Consider the following 21,177-nt stretch of genomic DNA (forward strand, 5'->3'; position numbering starts at 1 on the left):
GGCAGTGACCTTGGGACAACTCAGGAGGTATCATGGTGATGGAAAGAAATGACCACAGTGCTCAGTACTGCAATATCTCTATCACACCTTCCAAGGCTCAGGGTCTAATGCAGAAGAGGTGGCAGTAAGAATGTAAGAGCCAAAGGAAGGGCAGGACCCATACAACATGCTCCCTTCAGACACAGAATGGCCTAGATATCCATGGCCTCACAGTGCCTGACATTACCTGCATAAGGCCATCATAAGAGGAGGAAAAGATAATGACATCAAAAGTAAAAGAGAGACTGATTGAGATGGGTAGGGGTATGATAGAGAGTGGAGTTTCAAAGGGGTAAGTGGGGGGAGGGAGCGTATTACCATGGAGTATTTTTTGTAACCATTGAAGTTGTTAATAAAAAAAAAAAAAATTTAAAGAACCAGGGCCTGATTTTCATATTTGTTTGTTTTCAATTTTAAAACATTTTTTTTCACATTTGAAACATAACACAACTGGTCAGTCCCTATGATTTAATAATTTGTTTTTTCTTTTTTTTTTTTAATAACACCTCATGCTCTACAGTAGGTTTAAAACATGGGGAAGCTTTAAAAGTGCACAGATAAATCCCACTTGCAAAGAAACAATACCTGAGAAGATAACCTCTTCTGGGATACTCTTGCCCATGGAGGCTGCCCTGGGGAATTCTGTTCCGCTTCTCCTTTCAGGGTGAGGCTGACCACCCCAGCCTCCTCACAAGCTGGAGTTGTGAAGAGCAGGAGGCTGAAAGAAGAGGCGCGGGGGCCAGCAGCAGAAAGGAAGACATTGCTCCTTGATCTGCTCACACTGTGTCTTCACAGTTCAGTACCTGTGGGCACAGGGCTGCTTCCTCTGCCACTGCCTGGGGAAAGCCCAGGTGTGCACGTGTGTACAGAAGGTGCCCAAGGGAGAGGACCTTCCATGAGCGCGGTGCAGAGACCTCCTCCTGTGCTTGCTGACCAGTCCCATGGTGCCTGTGGAGTCCATGTCCAGACCGTGCCCAGCTCCTCTCTGAATACTCCAAGACTCCTTCTTCTAGCCCTGGATCCTTTCTCTAGAGAAAGGCTCCTCTCAGTAACTCCTTTCCTGCCTCATGGGACATAGAAAAGATAAGGGCATTGGGGACCCGAAGAGAGGGGGACAAGAAGGAATGTTCTAGCACATCTTCACCTTTACCAGCATGAATTTGTAACCAGTGTGCTGCCAACAACTCCCCACTCACTTCCATCATCACTGACTGTGAGCTTTGCTCTGTAGCTACGAAGATGAGAGAGAACAGACTGAAGATAGACACATGCCCGCTTTTAGAGTTTCACAAGTGGAAGTGGGGAAGGAGAAACTGGCAGGTGTAAACATCATGACCAACAACCTGAGAATAAGGGTGAAGACTGCCTGTGATCCACATCCCAAAATGCCAGAGCCCCACTGTCCAGGGGATCGTAATTTTCACTTAGTACAACTCTTCCCAGTGATTTCAAGAATTCTTTTGCTTTTCTTGAATGCCATGAGCACCCAAAGCTCACTGTGGGCATCCCTTGATGTCCTAACTGTGAAGCAGGTGGGCCTATCTGGGCATGTGAGGTATTGGTGATTAAGGACAGATCTCAATGAAGCTCAACAAGACAGAGTTTTCCAGTTGTATTGGCAGCTGGCCAGGAGGCCAGATGCTGTCCCTAGTCTACATGAGCCACTTTTTCCTCACAATGACCTGTATTTGGGCCATGTGGGGCAAATCAACTTAGTTTTAAATGACGGAAATTAGAAACATTCGTGTCTCCCTATTCCTTCTATCCAAAACTGGTTCCTCAAGTAACCCTGACCTCCCTCCCTAAAGCTCCACGCCGCAGGGCATGCCTCCTCGCACTCACCGCAGCATGACAGCCCCCAACTACCTCTGCTCCGGAGACAGCAGGTTCTCCCACAGCCTCGGGTTTTACCACATCAGCTCCCACTGTGGTGCTTCTGGAATGCAAGATGGGGGTTGGAAGGCACAGGCTGGACCATGAACACAGTGTATCCCCACACTGCCTGCACATCAGGCACTCTGGGGACACTCTGAGACAGGGACTCCTCCAACCAGCCACCCTGAGACCAGAGCAAGTGTCGTGAGCAGTGGCCAGTGCCGGCCGTGTGCCAAGGGGTCAGGGTCAGCACAGCTCTGAAGCTGCAGCCAAGCAAAGACCTTGCTCAGTCTGACATGCTTCTCCTTGAACTCGTGCAAGTCCCTGAACTGACTCTGTGCGGGCCACAGACTCCAGCGCCACACGGTCAGGTTTGCTTCCTTCCAGCTGTCCCATGGGGAAGAGGGTGCATGGCAGGAGCGCCAGAAGCAGGGGGATGGGGAGTGGCTCTGTTTGTTCTTTGGCTGGAAAATACTCTTTTTCTCTTGAGGTAGCAATGCAATTGGGCCCAGCTGTGGTCAACACTCAATATCTTGCAGCTCAATCTCTTCAGTGGTGCTTTCTGCAAAGCAAAAGACAAATGACGTGGGAGTGGAAGATGGCTCTGTGGTTAAAAGCACTTGCTTGCAAAGTCTGCTGGCCCAGATTCAAGTCTCAAGGCACTCAAGGAAAGTGGTTGCAAAAAAAAGTGGTGCAAGTATCTGGTGTTTGTTGGCAGCAGCCAGAAGCCCTGGTATGCCCATACACACACACATGCATGCATGCAAATTAAGTAAAAAGACATGGCAGAGTTGAGAACTGAGACACAGCAGTTTCTTGGTGTGGCTGAGAGAGGTAAGACGCCCTCCCTCCAACCTCCAAGCTGAGAACAGATTATCACAAGGTCCAGAGGATCACCTTTCAGTTTGTGTCTCCTCTTCCTCTGGAATTTATATGCACACCTATTGCACACCCACATGAGGCTGATCAACACTGCGGCAACAGCAGCAAGGAAAGCAAGGAACACAGCGACCAGGTGGAGGTCTTCATAGAGGACTTCTGGGGGAAGACAAGGTTGCTTTTAATAGTACGAAGTCGCCCCCACACTTATGATTCCGGGGACCCCAGGGCTCTCTTACCTGACACGTGCAGCACAATGGTACCAATCTGGCTGCTGCCTGGGTGCTCTGTCACTGTGACGACATAGTAGCCGGAATCTCTCACACCCACCCTGAAGAGCTGGATGGAGCCGTTGTCGAAGGTGCAGACTCGGCCCTTGTGACTCGGAGAGACGTTGGCCAGAGCCCCTGGCTTCCACTCCACGATCTTTTGCATGCCCCAATTAGACGTGTGCTTCCACTCGATGGTGGGCACCCCATGGCAAGAGTAGTCAACTGAGAGCAGGATGTCTTCTTGGATGGTGGCATTGATGGCTGACTGGGGAATGTACAGAGACACGCCCTGACCTGAGGATGAAACACACATATGAACTGATACTTAAGTCAGCATGTTTGCTACTTGCATTTATTCTCTCTTTTTTTTTTTTTTTTTTTTTTTTCGAGGTAGGGTATTGCTCTATCCCTGGCTGATCTGGAATAGCATTTAGTCTCATGCTGGTCTCAAACTCAAACAGTGATCTTCCTACTTCAGCCACCTGAGTGCTTCAATTAAAGGCATGTGCCACTGTGCCCAATTATTTTTTTAATTAAAAAAAATATTTATTTGAGAGAATGAAAGAGGGAAAGAGGCAGATATATAGAGAGAGACAGAGAGAAAATGGGTGCGTCAGGGCCTCCATCCACTGCAAATGAACTCCAGATGCATGTGCCCCCTTGTGCATCTGGCTAACATGGATCCTGGGGAATCAAACTGAGGTCTTTTGGCTTTGCAGGCAAATGCCATAACTGCTAAGCCATGGCTCCAGCCCTATTATTTTTTAAAAATATTTTTTATTCTCTTACGTGCAAGAAAGAGGGAGGGAGAGAGAGAAAGAGATGACATTTAGTCTCAGGCTGACCTCAAACTCACAGTAATCCTCCTACCTCAGCCTCACAGGTGCTTTGATTAAAGGCAAGTACACCACACCCAACTATTTATTTTCTTAAAGAAATATTTTTATTCATTTATTTGCAAGGAAAGAGAGAAGGGGAGAGAGAGAGAGAATGGGTGAACCAGTGCCTCCTGCCACCACAAATGAACCACAGACTCATTTTTCACCTTGTCTCTCTGGCTCTATGTGGGTACTGGGGAATCAAACCCAGGCCATCAGATTTTGCAATCAAGCACCTTAACCAATGAGCAATCTCTCAAGCCCAAGTCAAGATATTTAACTTACTGATTTCTTCCACAAGCACTGACTATTACGGTGTCTATTATATGCCACAAATGGTTCAAGGCTCTGTTGAGCTGATACTATCATGGGAGACAAACCGTAGTGTCCTTTGTGTCCAGAGTACATTCTACAGGAGAGACCCACAAAGGATGGACAAACAAAGCAAGCTAATTTTGCTTGTTTATTCTGTTCTACACGTGTGTTGTGCCTGTATGTGCATTGGAGTGTTTGTATTGTGTGGTACATGTGTGCATGTGTGTAGGCCAGAGGTTGATGTCGGGTGATGCATCTGGAGTTTGTTTACAGTGGCAAGAGGCACTGGCACATCCAAAACTCTGTTTCTCTCTTTCTCTATCTCTCAAATAAATAAAGAAAAATGAGATGAAGAAAGTGAAGAAGGAAACCAGCAGCAGGGCTCTGGGCTTCCTCCTGCCATGTCTCTGCTTCTCCAGTACCACTCCCAGCGCTCAAGCAAAGTTTGGGGTACACAGGATCTGTTCGAGGATGATGGGAGCTGCAAGAGGATGTAGGCCAGAGAATTCTCAGCCTGATGGGGACTGTTGCCCTCAGGCCTACATGCTCCTGCAGCTCCCATCACCCCCGAGCGCCCAGCGTCCCAGCTGCTGCCCGGCTCTCCCACTATGTTCCAGCACTTTCACTGCCCTTGTAGCCCTTGAACACGCCCTGCTTCCTCTCACCACACAGGCTTTACACTCCTGGCTTCTTCCTGTGTCTTCACATGGCTGCCTCTTTCTCTTTGTCGACTAGAACATTCAAATGTTACTTCCTCAGTGAGGTGTTTCTTGACCATCTAATGTGTACTAGCACCATCTAAAGCCCACTATAACTATATCCTGGTTTATTACCTGTAATACCCTTGTCATTGTCTAAATGTTGCTTAAATGCTAGGAGTGGTATGAGGGAAGCAGACAAGTAGATTCCTAGGGCTTGCTGGCCCTAGCTCCCAGGGCCATTGGGCTTTGCAAGTGCCTTAACTCTGAGCCATCTCTTCAGCCCCACCTGCACGTCTTGTTGAATGCTGGGAGTGGTTCTGGGAGTGCTTACTAGCAAGGTAGTCTAGCTCCCAGGCCGCCAGGCTTTGCAAGCAGTGCCGTAACCACTGAGCCATCTCTCCAGCACCTCCTTCACTTGTCATTGAGCACCCTCACCCTCAGTATGCCCAGCTGCTCAGGGGGCCCATGCTGTATGGCTCCAGGTAACCTCACCTGCTACTGTTAAGGCCTTTCTCATTGTCCTCTCCCATCCCCAGCATTTACATTTGTACCTCTGTAATATTGTAATGAAATAAGAATACCTAACTTCTGTCTCTTGTTCCTAATATATTTTGTTATAGTTTTGCTTGTGCATAAACACACAAATTTAAGCAAAGTGATTGAGATCTAGCAAATTAGTTGAGCCAACAGAAGTGTGGAACCCTGTGACTTATATCAAAGCACAGGTGACAACTAGGGCTTGCAAGGGCCATGGTATGGCCACATAGACACTGTCAGAATGAACTGAATTACAGGACACCACTTAATAATTCCTGAGCAATCTGAAAATCAGAAAAACTGTGCCAAATAATAAGAGAAAAAAGTTGTTTTATAATAGATTACCCAATGCTATGTCATTGAAAATATGTTAAAGGTGGGCTGGAGGACAGCTTGGTTGGTAAAGTACTTGCCTTGCAAGCATGAGGACCTTTCACTTTAATCCCCAGAACCCATATAAATAAAGCTGAGTGTGGTGGTGTGTGCCCAAAATCCCAGGTCTAGGAAGCTGGAGAGAGGAGAATCCCTGGGACTTTCTGGCCAGACAGTCTAGCCTCGCTGGAGAACTCCAGGCCAGAGAGACTCTGCCTCAGAAAAAGTGATGACCCCTGAGGAACAGCACCTAAAGTTGTCCTCAGTTTCAGAACCTCAGACCCACATACCAGTTGGAAGCTGTGGTGGGCTTCTGCAGTCCCAGTGTGTTTGTGGTGACAGGAAGGCAAGGACAGCAGAACCTCAGCAAAGCCTGCAAACAGAGGCATGGTGAACACAAGCCCTTACCTCAAGCGAGGTGGAAGGCTACGACTGAGCCACAGTGGGCCTTTCACCTCCACACGCATGCCATGGCACACACATGTACACACAAACACATATGACCATGCCTACCAGACACAACTGTCTAAATATATATATATATATATATATATATATATATATATATATTTTTTTTTTTTTTTTTTTTTTTTTTTTTTTTTGCTTTTTCGAGGCAGGGGTCTCACTCTAGCCCAGGCTGACCTGGAATTCACTCTGGTGTCTCAGGGTGGCCTTGAACTCATGGCGATCCTCCTACCTCTGCCTCCCAAGTGCTGGGATTAAAGGTGTGCGCCACCACGCCCGGCTAAATAAATAAAATTTTAAAGTGCACTAAAAAAATACTTTTCCCAGTGGATGCATCTTGATGTTTATGAAAAACCATTTTCTATCAGTTTGAAAGCACACAGAGAGACCACACATCATCTGTTTCCAGGGCCCAGCACAGCTCACTACTGCTGCTATGCAGATGGTCAAAGCCAGTGAGGCTGGCCCCACAGTCAGGGATCTGCAAGTTCTCCAGGAGAGCCCTCCTCTTTATTCTATGCTCAGCTACTCTCAGGACCCACAGCTCTACACTGCTCAGGGCAGGCCCGGGTCTGTCCATTCCCTCTCCAGAACCAGACTCAAGCCCAACCCCGTTCCTCTGTCTCCTGGGGACTGGACCACGACTACTGCCCAGCTCTGGCTCCTCTGTGAAAAGGATGCTCGTTTGTGATTCCACGCCTATGTCTGAGGAGTGGCCTAGGTCTTAGAAACTGGAGTTGGAAAAAAGAAGGAAGTTAATCTGGTCCTAGGCCTTTAACTAACTGAACTGCCTCTTATTTCCGACAATCAAAGGACGAGGCTGATGAAATTTGCCATGCTGGGCTGGAAAGAAGATAACCTACAGCTCTTCTAGAAAAGTGCCATGTGCCAGCCTGCCAGCTTTCTGAGGGGAGCGGCCTTTATGCCCTGTCTCAATCCGCCCCAGCTGCTGGAACAGGCTGAGTGGCCACACACGATGCTCTCTGCTGAAGCTCTAAGGGCAGAAAGCGAAGACCTCTGGGCAGCGCTGACGGACTGGCTCCTCCATGGGAGCTGAGCTTCTTCTGACTCTTAGACTGCCTTCCTCTTGCTATATCCTGACGTGGTGAAGAAAAGGCTTCTGACCCCATCTAAACCCTGTCATCTCCCAAAGCCCCATCTCGAAATATCATACTGGAGGTCAGTCTTCCATCTGTGAATTTTGTGGACACATTCAGTCTACAAACATCCATTTATGGTCTCCCAAATACACAATCCTCCTTTGAAAGAGAGAAAGAGAGAGGTAGAAAGAGAGGGAGAAAGGAAGGGAGGGAGGGAGGGAAAAGAAAGAGAGAGAGAGGGAAGGAGGAGGGAGGGAAGGAGGGAGGGGGGAAAGGAGAAAGGGAAGGAAGGAAGGAAGGAAGGAAGGAAGGAAGGAAGGAAGGAAGGAAGGAAAGAGGAAAGGAGAAAGGGAGGAAGGAGAGAGGAAGTGAGGGAGGGAGGGAGGGAAGAAGGAAGGAAAGGAAGAAGGAAGAAGGAAGGAAGGAAGGAAAGAGGAGATGCTGGGGCTGGACACAAGGGAAGGAAAGGGTTGTGAAAGAAAGAGGGGAAGGAAACAAAAACAAATTTTGAGCCAGGCGTGGTGGTGCATACCTTTAATCCTAGCATTTGGGAGGCAGAGGTAAGATGATCACCATGAATTTGAGATCATCCTGAAACTACATAGTGAATTCCAGGTCAGCCTGGGCTACAGTGAAATTCTACCTCAACAAACAAACAAAAACACACATTTTGTTTGAACAGCACCATAATGAAACTTAATTCTTTGTATGCTCATAAAAATAATTAAGAAAACTAGTTTAAGGTACTTCTCTTAATGTTCATACCCTTATATTAATGCTACTCTCACTTTTGGTAGAGAATCTTCTCTTTTCAGATGGTAGTGACCTTGGGAGGACTCAGAAGGCATCATGGTGCTAGAAAGAAGTGACCACAGTGCTCAGTACTGCAATATCTCTATCACACCTTCCAAGGCTCAGGGTCTATTGTGGAAGAGGTGGCAGAAAGAATGTAATAGCCAAAGGAAGGGTAGGACTCCTTACAACATGCTCCCCCAGACACAAAATGACCTGGATATCCATGACCTCATAGTTCCTGACACTACCTACACAAGAACATCATAAGAGGAGGAAAAGATCATGGCATCAAAAAAAGAGAGAGAGTGATTGAGAGGGGAAGGGGATATGATGGAAAGTGGACTTTCAAAGGGGAAAAGTGGGGGGAGGGCATTACCATGGGATATTTTTTATAATCATGGAAGTTGTTAATAGAAAAAAAATAATAATCAAAACAAAAAAAGACTACTTTGTATCATAAAAATGTAATATTTTCCAAAATGCAAGGCTGGGAGCACCACTGGGTGGGGTAGATTCTCACTGCAGAGGGCACACCTGGAAAGACAGGGCGAAGGGCTCCAGGCAAGTTCCATGCACAGTTAGGCACATAGTGAGACCAGAGCACATGCTCTGCCCTCAAGCCCCTGAGGTGACTCCCAAAGCTCTGCTGGGTGGTAAGATGTCCCCTGATGCTCTGGGCAGTCGAGACAGAAACAGCACCTTCACTTTTCCTTGTTATTGAGGCAACCCTTTGATCTGTCAATCAGTTTTGGTTATTTTTTTTGAGAGAGAGAGAGAAAGAGGGGGGAAGGGGGGGCAGAGAATGGGCATGCCAGGGTCTCTAGCTACTGCAAATGAACTCCAGACACAGGAGCCACCTTGAGCATCTGGGTTACATAGGTTCTGGTAAACAAAACCTGGGTTTGATTTGGCTTTGCAGGCAAGCACCGTAATGGCTAAGTCACCTCTCCAGCCCTCCTCTTATCTCTTTTTAAAAAAATATTTTAAGCTGGTGTGGTGGCACAAGCTTTTAATTCCAGCACTCGAGAGGCAGAGGTAGGAGGATCACCGAGAGTTCGAGGCCATCCTGATACCACATAGTGAATTCCAGGTCAGCCCGGGCTATAGTGAGGCCCTACCTCAAAAAACCAAAATAATAATTATGTGTGTGTGTGTGTGTGTGTGTGTGTGTGTGTGTGTGTGTATTTGAGAGAGAGAAAGAGGTAGCTAGAGTAGAGAGAGAATGGGCACACCACGGCCTCCAGCCACTGCAAACGAACTCCAGATGCATGAGCCACCTTGTGCATCTGGATCACATGGGTCCTGGGGACCTGAACCTGGGTGCCATCTCTCCAGCACTGGTTACTCTTCTCTTGTTGAAAGAACAGCTTAACAGCCCTAAGATTCAGTCCTATGGGATCTCGATATCCACATTCTTCCTTCATTTTGGCCTGACTGGGTCCCCTTCATTTCAGGTTGGCAGTGTTTCCTCTGAGGTGGCTGGTAAGTGACTATGTCCACACCCACACTAATCTTATCAAATAGCTAGTCACCACACCTTGGCTGTGCTCCTCTGAATGTGCTTTTCTAATTTCTTTTACTTATTTGTTTGCAAGGATAGAGAAGGGCCAGGGTATCAAGCCGCCGTAACTCCAGATGCATGAAACATCTTGTCCATCTGGCTTTACATGAAAGCTAGGAAATTGAACCTGGGTTGCTAGGCTTCACAGGCAAACACCTTAACTGATGAGCCACCTCTATAGCCCAGGCAGAGGTAGGAAGGTCACTGTAAGTTCGAGACCAGCCTGGGACTACAGAGCATGTTCTGGCTCAGCCTGGGGTAGAGTGAGACCCTACTTAGAAAAGACCAAAACAAAAATATATGTGTGTAGGGACTACAGGTCAGCCTGGGGTAGAGTGAGACCCTACCTCGAAAATACAAATGTGTGTGTGTATGTGTATGTGTGTGTGTGTGTTCACATGCATGTGTGGCAAACAAAAGTCTGACACATGCAGCACTGCTTTTTCATACCTGGCTTTATGTGGATGGCTAGGAAATTGAACCCACATAAACAAGCACCTTTAACCACTGAGCCACCTTCCTAGTCCCCTTGTTTGTTTGTTTGTTTGATTGATTGATTGTTGAGGTTTCAATCTAGCCCAGACTAGCCTGGCTAATTTCTTTTCTTTCTTTCTTTCTTTCTTTTTTTTTTTTTTTTTTTTTTGAGTTTTTCAGGGGTAGGGTCTCACTCTATTCCAGCAGGCTGACCTGGAATTCACTATGTAGTCTCAGGGTGGCCTTGAACTCATGGCGATCCTCCTACCTCTGCCTCCAAGTACTGTGATTAAAGGTGTGTGCCACCACGCCTGGCCTAATTTCTTATACTATTCACAGGTTTCAAGGTTTCCAACTCTTTAAACTGATTGCTTTTTGCTTAATGGTCCTTCAATTTATTTATGTTTTCAAAATCTACTACAAACTGTGAGGAGGAGTCAGGCCTTTCCAATACTTTGCTTGGAAATCTCAACTAAATATTTCAGTAGTTCACTTGCAACTTCTACTTTCCACAGAAACACTAGAACACACACACATTTCAGCCTGGGTTTTTGCCACTTGCAGACAAGGATTCTCTTTTCTCCTTTGTCTAGTTGCATGTCTCTTGGTTCTCTGAGACCTCCCCAGAGTTACCCACCACATCCAGGTTTCTAACACGCACCTGGAAGCTCCTCCAGCCTCCACCCAGATCCTACCCACAGCTTCAGCTCTGGTTGTTACAGTAGCACCTGCTTGTCAGTGCCAAATTCTCCATCACTGCAGGTTGTTACAGTAAGATACCATGGACTTGGCTAAAGTAACAGGCATTTTTTTTTTTCCCAAGTTTTGCACAGTGAGGGGTGGAAGATGGCGGATACCAGTAGATGCAGATTTAATGAAGACCCTTGTGGTGACTGTTAAACCTGCTATGTCTCACAAGCAGAGGATGCTAATCCAATCAAAGGGGCTCCAACCTCACAACCAAGGGCCTCACCTCCAAATAATACCACAGCCCAGGTTAGGTTAGGGATGCAACCTGTTGCTTTTTTGGAGGACATATTGGGTCCATAACCATTTATACAGGAAAGGCTTTCAAATACATGGAATGTGTGTGTTTGAGGACAGGTTTTAAAACACTTCCTGGACTGAAGATTTTTGTTGTTTCTTTTTGGCAGAGCTGGGAACTGAACACAGGGTGTTGCTTGTGACAGGAGAGAGCTCTGCTGCATCCCCAATCGTGGACTGAAGCTTTGGATAAAGGCGAGGAGGCAGGGAGCTGCTGAGAGGGAGGAGGGCTGCCCTACGTCATTAGGGCTGGCCCACAGCAGGTGCACATCCACCCTTCATCTTTCAAATAGTTCCAGGGCTGGAGAGACGGCTTAGGAGTTAAGGAGCTTGCCTGCAAAGCTAAAGGACTTAGGTTCTATTCCTCAGGACCCACATAAGCCAGATGCACAAGGTGGTGCATTGTATCTGGAGTTCTTTTGCAGAGGCTTAAGGCCCTGGCGCACCCATTTTCTCCCCCCCCCCCCCCGTGTCTCTGCCTCTTTCTCTTTCTCTCAAATAAATAAATGAGAAGAAGAAAAACAAAGAATAGGGGCTGGGGAGATGGTTAATGTTTGCCTGCAAAGCCTAAGGATCCCCAGGACCCACTTAAGCCAGATGCACAAGGGGGCACATGCATCTGGAGTTCGTTTGCAGTGGCTGGAGTCCTGGAAAACACACACACACACACACACACACACACAAACCCTCTCTCTCTCTCTCTCTCTCTCTCTCCCCCTCTCCCTCTCTCTCTCTCTCTCTCTCTCTCTCTCTCTCTCTCTCTCCCCCTGCCTATTTCTGTATCTCTCTCTCTCTCAAATAAATAAATAAGCATAAACTATTTTTTTAAAAAAAGAATAAGTCCAGGTGAGCATTGGGCAAGCTCTAGGGACTCCAAGCTATGAGTGCTGGCCTTCCTGGGACTTACAGCTGTGCGGGAGGAAGTCAAGGAACCACAAACTTTCAGCTGGTCTCCAGGTTTGGCATTTCTGGTTCACCCCATAGTCCCTCTGTCCCATTCCCTGTCCTCTCTATCCAACTGTGTCCAAGGAGATGTGGTTTCCTTTGGACTCTTTGCTCTGGCTCCTCAAATCTAATCCTGAGCCTCGAGTGTCCCCAGAATGCAGCACTTTCTGCTTCTCAAGGCTTGCCACAAAGCTGGCAAGCTTTATTTTAATTTTTAATTTTTATTTTTTAAACATTTATTCTATTCTATTTATTTGAGAGAGAAAGAGGGAAAGAGAGAGAAAGGGAGGGAGGGAAAAATGGGCATGACAGGGCCTCCAGCCACTGCAAATGAACTCCAGATTCATGCACCACCTTATACATCTGGCTTACGTAGGTTCTGGGGAATCGAACCTGCGTCCTTTGGCTTTGCAGGCAAGTGCCTTAACCACTAAGCCATCTCCCCAGCCCTTTTTTTTTTTTTTTGAGACTGTGTGGTGGGGGTTGTGTGTGCATGTACATTGCATGTGTGCTCACTTCATGGAGGCCAGAGGTGATGGTAGAGTCCTCCCCAATTGCTCTTCACCCTATGTGGGTGGGTGTGTATAGTATGTGTGGTGTGGTCTTCACGCTCCACGCACATGTGTACAGAGGCCACTCTTCCTCCCTGCTTCCCCAAAACAGTCTCCCACTGAGCCTGGAGCTTTCTGTTTCTCCATCACACCTAGGTGCTGGAGGAGGTACTCATGCTTGGGCAGCAAGCTGTACTCACGGAACTGTCTCCCTAGCCCCTAAGGCTGGCATCTTGTTTGCTGGACTGTCTCCCCCATAACAGTCTGAGCTTCCCATAGAAAAGCTGTCAACCACAGTATCCTTTGTACCTGGGGTAGCATCTACAGAGAGAAGACAGGGTCAAGTGTGAGCCAATGGCTGTCCCCTACACATCACAGGCAGCTGAACCGAATGCAAGAATGGTGACTCAAAGTGTGAGCATGGATTTGGAAAACAGAAGAGAAGGTCACTGCAGAGCCAAACCCGGGTGCCCACCTCTGGACAAGCAGCCAGCTAGTTCTCACTGGACAGCTGCCAGAGCCCCAGCCCCACCCCAGTCTCACTCAGCTTCTGAGATTTGCAACCCCCAAAGTTGGCCTCTAGCCAGAGATGAGCGAAAGCCAAGTGTGAGAGGGCCCCGTTAGAACCCTGCTTCACCACTGATAGGTGGTCACCTTACACACGCAGTCGCCTTGCCCTACTGCAGTTTCCTCAGTTGAGAGATGAGCGGGTCCTGAGGACTAAATTATAGGAGCCTCACAGACGGGATTGTTCCACCTAAGTAGGCACAGGTCAGTACCCTCACCTCTTGCAGCTCCCCACCCTTGTTCTCTGTAAACCTCAGTTGACTAATCTGTAAAATGGCAATGAAAATAAAGATAATATCGTTAAGTAAGAAAATAAAAATGCACTCTCATCTTTTGTGTCTACAGAAGTTTGTGGGACCAAGCCATGCCATACCTGGCCTCACCACGCCTGGAATTCCAGCACTAGCCCATCCTGCACAACCTGGCCAGTGACAGGGCCACCTTCTGGGGCCACAGCCCCCCCCCTTTCCAAACCCAACCCTCCGGAACCCTTTCACTTCACAACAGAACTGAGGGTCCGTGTCTACGGTGGGGGAGGCCTGTGGGACAAACCCTGATGGCCCAGGACACCCACAAAGTATGGACGGTCTCCCTGGTGGGGTGCAAGAGGCGGGCGCCCCTGGGAGCTGCCGTCCGCTTAAGACTCCGGAAAAATGAATGTAAAATGTTGCAGAGGAGGCGGCCGCAGGGCGGGGAGCGCTTATCTCCGGGAGGCTTCCGGCTCAGACAACCTCCGTGGGAGCCCCGAAGTGGCCCAGGGCTCAGCCCCGTACCCGCCGGCCGCGCCGGCCCCGGGAAGGTCACCGTCCACCCACCCGCCAGCCCGGCCACCCGCGCCGCCCCGTCTTACTCTGCAGACAGCGGGCGGCGGCCAGACACAAGGCGAGGAGCCCCAGGGAGATGCCGCGGGTGCTCCTCCTCCCGCGGGGCGGCCCCATGAGCGACTCCCGGGCCGCCGCGGCCCCGGCGGGCGCGGGCCTCCCTCCTCCTCCTCCTCCTCCTCCGGCCGGGCGCTCCGCCTCGCTGGCCCGCAGCGCGCAGGCGGCCCCCAGGCGCGAGGCTGGTGCTCTGGTTGAACCAGTTCCCTGGGTGGAGAGAGGGAGGGAGCGAGGGAGGGGATGAATATCAATTATGGACGCTACGGAGGGATGGGAAGGCACACACTAGAGGCAGCCCCGCAAATAATGAGCCATCTCCGGCCGTTTACACCGCCTTTACGAAACTGATTCCAGGTTCAGTGCCACGGATGCTGGATGGCGGCAGGGAGAGCAAGGACCTGCTGTTGTCTAGAGCCCAAAGGGGTGCTTGAGGGCTCCAAGGCCAAGGGAAGGCTTCTAGGAGAGTGAAGTGACAGGCTGCGGGTGAGGAGTGAGGGGAGAAACACAGGCAGGCTCGGAGTGTTCTGGGTGGAGGGAGGCAGCGTACAGGGACGCTGTCCATCTAGGACATGTCCATCGGAAGTGAAAGTTGCCTAGTGCACAGGGTCCGGACCCTGTCCTCACCATTCACTCAGAGGGTCGTGCTGGAATGAAGTCGGGTGGTACTAAGAACTAGAAATAAAACCAGATTTGGGGAGTCCCCAGTGATGGCAGGACTATGATTTCATCATTTGGGAATCATCAAGGAGATTTTGGACTCTTCATTAGAAATCCCAGCAAGGGGGATGGAGCGATGGCTTAGTAGTTAAGGTGCTTGCCTGCAAAGCCTAAGGACCCAGGTTTGATTCCCCAGTACCCACATAAACCAGCTGCACAAGATGGCACATTAGTCTGGAGTTCACTTGCAGTGGCTGGAGACCCTGGCACACCATATTCTCCATCTAGCATGCCATATTCTCCCTCTCCCTCCCTCCCTCCCTCCCCCTCTCCCTTTCTCTCTCCCTCCCTCCTCTCTCTCCCTCCCTCCCTCTCTCTCTCCCTCTCCCCCCCCTCCTCTCTCTCTCTCTCTCTCTCTCTCTCTATCTCTATCTCTCTCTTCCTGTCTCTCTCATATAAATAGATATCCCAGCAAGGAGTGAGAACTGAAAGAGAAAAAGAGCAACTTCTGTATAGTGAGTCCCTTGCTGTGACAAGGAAGATCCAGGATGTCTGGGAGCTCAGAGCAAATGACTGACTCCAAGAGGCAAGTGTATATAAAGGGGTGTGGGATTGAAAACTATATAGGTAAAGGTAGCTGCCTACTCTGTCCTACTTGGTCAAAGCTCGATTTTGAGCCTTCTTTGCAGCTAGGGGATAGCCATTCTGGTCAGTAAATTTAGCAGTTTGCTTAGGAGGGTTCTGGAAAAGGGTTTGCTTTCCTGATAAGAGGGACAGATAAATCTATGAATGCTTGCCCAACAGCTGTTTCCTCCATAATGAACCATTCCCTCCTGAAACAACTCACAAGAAATTTGCAGGTCCAGGAAGCTCCTCCTGAGGTTTTTATATATGCAACATTCAACTGCTGGCCAGAGCAGACTCTTTAGTGGAGCTGCCTGCAAGTTGTACAGGGAACTTTAGTGATGGAATTTTTGAGTTGTCACTCATGCTAGGACGGAGTTTTTAGTGAGCCAGCTGCTTGAGTCACTGGTGCTCTTAAATGATAAAATGATAAAAACATTTTTAAATAAGAAGCTTGACTAAAATGACTTTTTTTTCTTTTTTCAGCATACAGGAATCATTTGCACTTACTTGTTTATTCATCAAACATTTATCCAGTGTGCCATGAACCCTGTAATATGGTAGCTCCAAAGATGAATGACTCATGGTTCCAAGTCCCAAGGAACTCACACACCTGTAGAGTTGCAGTGACCTCGAACTAAGAAAGGCCTCTAGGCACTCGCCCTTCCTGCTGAGGTCAGCCTGTTTTGCTCTCTGCCATTAACCTCGTACCTAGTGCATAGTAAACCCTTAATGACTGTTTGTTAAATGAGTGGATGAATGCAAAGGCTGAATCCTGAGAAATGAAAGACAGAAGGGAGAGCTTTTCTTTGTAGTATAAATACTATATAAATACTATATTTAATAAATAGCTTTACAGTTTATGTCAATGTATTAGCAGAACTATTCCTGCCTAAGTTACATTTCAAGCATCCAATTCAGGTAATTTTCTCTTGTATAATAATGATAGTCTCCAAAAAAAAAAAAAGCAGCTCATTAATACACACAGGTTCAAATTTGCTTCATTATTTAGTCATCTTTGCCACAAACTACCTGCTAACAGTTAAATAGACAGTTTTTTATTAAGAAGTCTAATTTTGCAACAGATTTTAACTTTTTAAAACAAATTGAATCCAAATGTTTTCCAGTTCAGATTTTGTTTTGTAAACAGGCTTAAAATTTTTTTGGTATTGTTAAATTTGTTAGATACAAAAGTGACTCAGTTCCAGAGAAACTGAATTCCTAACTTCTGTCAAAGATAGCTGGTCTAAGGTGACAAGGACTTACCCAAAGTATAAACGTTTACAGTTCTGACCAATCCTGTCGACCATCTGCAAAACATTCAAAACTGATTCACTCATTCTCCCTCCCATCATTCCTTGCCTCGGTGCAGTAGGCTGTTGGTACTGTGGGTGGTTTCCTTCTGCCCGCTACTCTATTCCAGACGAGAGCAGAGGACAGGAAAGGACACTGTCCCATCATGCACAGCTCACACAAGTTTCTACCCTAGCACCCAGCCCAGCCCCCAGACAGGCACACCTGGTGTGGATTCTTTTGTGAGTTAACAACCTATCAACTGAGTCAAGTACAGTAACACAGGATAAATAACTTGTTTCCCCCTCACTGTTTTGGTTTTTTTTTTTTTTAAAGCGCCTAGGGACTCTCTACTTCATCTCCATTTGATAATTTTATATTTTGTGTGCAGGCAGCTTAAATTCATAGGAAGAAATAAGGTTCTGATATGTTTAGAGTGCATATTTCATTTATTCATTTTTGTAATACAGTATTGCATTATAAATATAGATGGAAACACTATGAACTTTAGTGGTCTTTGCTACATCCAGAAAGGGTCTTCCCATTTGTAAATTGCAAATCCAGATTTTCCCATTATAAAAGTCCATTCTATGAGGCAAATATGTGTGTTTACACTGTGTAATTTAAAACATATTGAACACACACACACATACACACACACACACACACACACACACACACATGCCAGGTTCCAGGTTCAAAGTGACATCCACCAAGTGGTACGCCCTGGGTGTGGGGCTTGGTCCACCAGAGCCCCTGAGCACAGGGAATGTGAAGTAGTGCTCACTCTGCCGACCCTTAGCACTCATAAACCTTAAGTGCAAAACAAAAAGGATGAGGAAAGGAACATAAAGTAAAATATTATACACTGGGAGAAGATCTTGAGATTAAAAAGCTGGTAAATGTCATAGATGCCTCAGCTGACTGTCATCTACTATGTCTCTGGCCATGGGAGAGGGACATTAGCTCTCTGGACCTCAGAGGAACTTGGACTGGACCAGGAATCATCACTTCCTGACCGGGCAATAGAAAACTGACTGGGGTGGGGGAGATGCTCAGCAGTTAAATGAGCTGACTTGCAAACCCTTACAGTCTGGGTTTGATTCCCCAGATCCCAAGGAAAGCCAGATGCACAAAGTGGTGCATGTGTCTGGAGTTTGTTTGCAGCAGCAAGAGGCCATAGTATGCCATCTTTCAAATAAATAAAAATATTTCAAGAAAGAAAAATGACCAGGCTTGGTGGTGCACATCTTTAATCCCAACACTCAGAAGGCTGAGGTAGGAAGATCTCTGTGAGTTTGAGGCCAACCTGGGGCTACATAGTGAATTGCAGGTCAGCCTGGACTAGAGTGAGACCCTACCTCAAAAAAACCAAAAAAAAGAAAAAAACCCAGAAAAAGAAAAATGAACTATGCCCTGAGTGCCCCTTTTGAACACCATCTGCTTTTATGGAAACTGAGTGATTCTGTTGTGCAGCCTGGTGGAGAGCCTCAGCTCCACACTGGAGGCTTGTCAGGGTCGTGTGTTGTAGTTCTTAGTTCCAAGTTTGTCAGGCCTTCCTGTGTAAAATGTTCTTATTGGGGCTAGAGAGAGATGGCTCAGCAGTTAAAGGCACTTGTTAGCTAAACCTGACGTCCTGGGATTGATTCCTCAGTTCCCACGTACAGCCATATACACAAAGTGGTGCATGTGTAAGGAGTTTATTTGCACTGGCAGAACTGGATGCACTCATCATCTTTCTCGGTCTGCCTCCCGCCAGCGCATTCTCACTCTCTCTCCTGTAAATAAATACAACAAAATAAAGTTATTTATTTATTTATTTGCACCCAGGGCAAGGTGCCAAGAACTCTTCTCTCTGCAAACAACCTCCAGACACACTTACTACCTTGCATAGTTACTGGGGTCTTGAACTCAGGATGGCAGACTTTGCAAGCAAGTACCTTTACTGCAGAGCCTTATCCCCAGCCTGTCTTTCCCTTAGTGTTAAGATGTCGTTGAGGGGAGGAAGGAGGTACATGCGCACATTATTGATGTGGTTATATTTATTGCTCAGTTGCTTGTTCCACAAATCTGATTGCCTGCAAGATGCTTGGCATGGCATGCTTAGTGTGGTTGAGGCAGAGGGGGGATGGGGGGATGAGTGGGAGGAGAAGCTAGAAAAGTAGACTGGGACTGAGGACCGAATCTAGAGTGCTTTTGCTAAAAGGGCACCACTCAAGAGTCACGGAGTATCAAATGTTCACGCACGTCCCTTGGCATATGTGAAAGCCTTCCAGCAGGAAAAACAACTAGTGTTCATTTTGTCAAAACCTCAGGGGCCATCCTTCACCTCCAAGAGAACAAAATCTGCCAGCACTGACCTAGCTTTGTGACAGCTGCACCTCATCTCCTCCTCATTTCTGGGGACAGTGTCCTGACTTTAAATATGGTCTTTCTGTTGTTCCAACAAGCTTTGAATTTGTGAGACTGGTCACCATATTCAGAGGTCTGCAAATTCACATTTCTTTTCGCCTCTCTTGAAAATATGCTTGTCTTACAAGATGTATGCTTTGGTGACATGCAGGTGGCAGAGCTGGGAGGGCATACAGAAGACCTAGATGAACTTCTATTAAGGCCGGTTCTTTGCCTCTGGGCTTATGACATCACAGCGTGCTCTACGAGTCTGTAAAGTGGTCTAGTTTGTGGTCTCCATGTCAGCAGGACTACATGGAGGCCACGCTTAGTAAGGGGAGGGAAAATAAAGCATAGTGTTTTCTCCTTTGAACTCTAGGGATCCAAATGGACTGCATTACGTGTATCATTTTTAACCTCTCCAACAAGAAATGTTAACTGATGCATGCAAGCCTTCATTTCCCCAAGTACAGTGGTGGTACCCTAAGGCATGCCCCCGCTGAACCACTGCTGAATTCAGAACCAGTTGTGGTTCTCTTAGTATCGTGCCCTGGAACAAATTGTTCCACCTCTCTCAACTTCAGTCACCCAGCTTTGAATTGTGTGCTGTTATCACAAGGCTGTTGTAAAAAATGAAGTTGATTACTGACAATAGGAAACCAGGGCTGTCCCAAGTCTGTTGCCCATGACAACACATCATGTAACTGACCTTCCTAGGAAAAATGTTATTATCATATAACTATTGCTTTCTTTCTTCTTTTTTTTTTTGGTTTGGTTTTTCAAGGTAGGGTCTCCTTTTAACCCAGGATGGCCTGGAATTCACTATGTAGTCTCAGGCTTGCCTCAAACTCATGATCTACCTACCTCAGCCTCCTAAACACTGGGATTAAAGGTGTGTGCCACCACATCCAGCATAATAACAATTTCTATTTGAGACAAGGTCTCATGTAGCCCCTGCTGGCCTCAATAGCTTCTGTTAACTGAGATGACCTTGAACTCCTGATCCTGCCTTCACCACTTAAGTGCTGGTATTACAGGTATGTGTCACCATGTCCAGCTCATGCTACCCACTTTATTTTATTTTTAAATACTTTATTTATTTATTTGCAAGCAGAGAGAGATGGAGAGGAAAGAGAGAGAATGGACAGGCTAGGGGCTCCAGCTGCTGCAAATGACCTCCAGGTGTATGTGCCACTGTGCATCTGGCTTTATGCAGGTACTGGAGAATCAAGCCTGTGTCATTAGGCATTTAAGGCAAGTGCCTTAACTGCTGAGCCATCTCTCCAGCCTATTTTTAAAAAATACTTTATGCTATCCATTTTAAAGATAAGAAAAATGGTGCATAGAACGTATAAGGAACTGAGCTCCTCTTGAACGGCTGTGGTTGTTGAGATTGTCCCCATCATTCTATTATCCTGCTTCTTCTTTGGACTACTAGGTGGACAGTGTGGTGGTCTGATGCAGTGCAGCATGTGATGGCTTTGCTGTAAGTGTTCGCTTTTCTCCTTCCTTACATAGACAGTCACAAACAAGGTGGCAAATAGCCCATGATCATCTCCAAAGTGCAGCAGGTACAATCCAACAGAATGCTGGAGATTGTGCCAGACCGTCTTACTTTCATTATTCTGGCTTGTCAGTTTCTTGGGCTTGAGACATGTAAGTCAGCAGGGAGGGGCTTCCAGCCCAACTCTAGCTTGATTTCTTAACGTCCTGCAAGCAAAACATGTGGTATCTTCACCAATAGGGTCTATCATCTAGTTTTAGTGAGCAACCAAGAGCTTTGGCAATAGCCTATATTGTTCTGGGGACCTCAGTGGCCTTGCTGACTAACACTTCACTGAGAGGTATCCCAAAATTGGCATGGAAATTTTCCTGTGCCAAACTATGGCTTCTGAGCACCCCATTTATACCCTCGTGGGGGAGAATTTTTTTCAAAGTATCAGTAAGTGGGTTCTACCCTTAGA

At 47.2% G+C, this 21,177-nt stretch overlaps 1 protein-coding gene across 1 annotated transcript; it reads right to left on the reverse strand.

Moving 5' to 3' along the window:
- Window positions 1-551: 551 nt before the first annotated feature.
- On the reverse strand, window positions 552-14,326 carry Vstm5 (V-set and transmembrane domain containing 5). The gene is made up of 4 exons (XM_004661932.2): window positions 14,221-14,326; window positions 3,033-3,359; window positions 2,812-2,952; window positions 552-2,476 (listed from the first exon to the last, which is right to left on the reverse strand). Exons 1-4 carry the CDS (start codon window positions 14,306-14,308, stop codon window positions 2,433-2,435), a joined length of 600 nt encoding a protein of 199 aa, XP_004661989.2. The 5' UTR covers window positions 14,309-14,326; the 3' UTR covers window positions 552-2,432.
- Window positions 14,327-21,177: the final 6,851 nt, after the last annotated feature.

Source organism: Jaculus jaculus, chromosome 3 (assembly GCF_020740685.1).
Source record: "Jaculus jaculus isolate mJacJac1 chromosome 3, mJacJac1.mat.Y.cur, whole genome shotgun sequence".
In the NCBI taxonomy this organism is placed as follows: Eukaryota; Metazoa; Chordata; class Mammalia; order Rodentia; family Dipodidae; genus Jaculus; species Jaculus jaculus.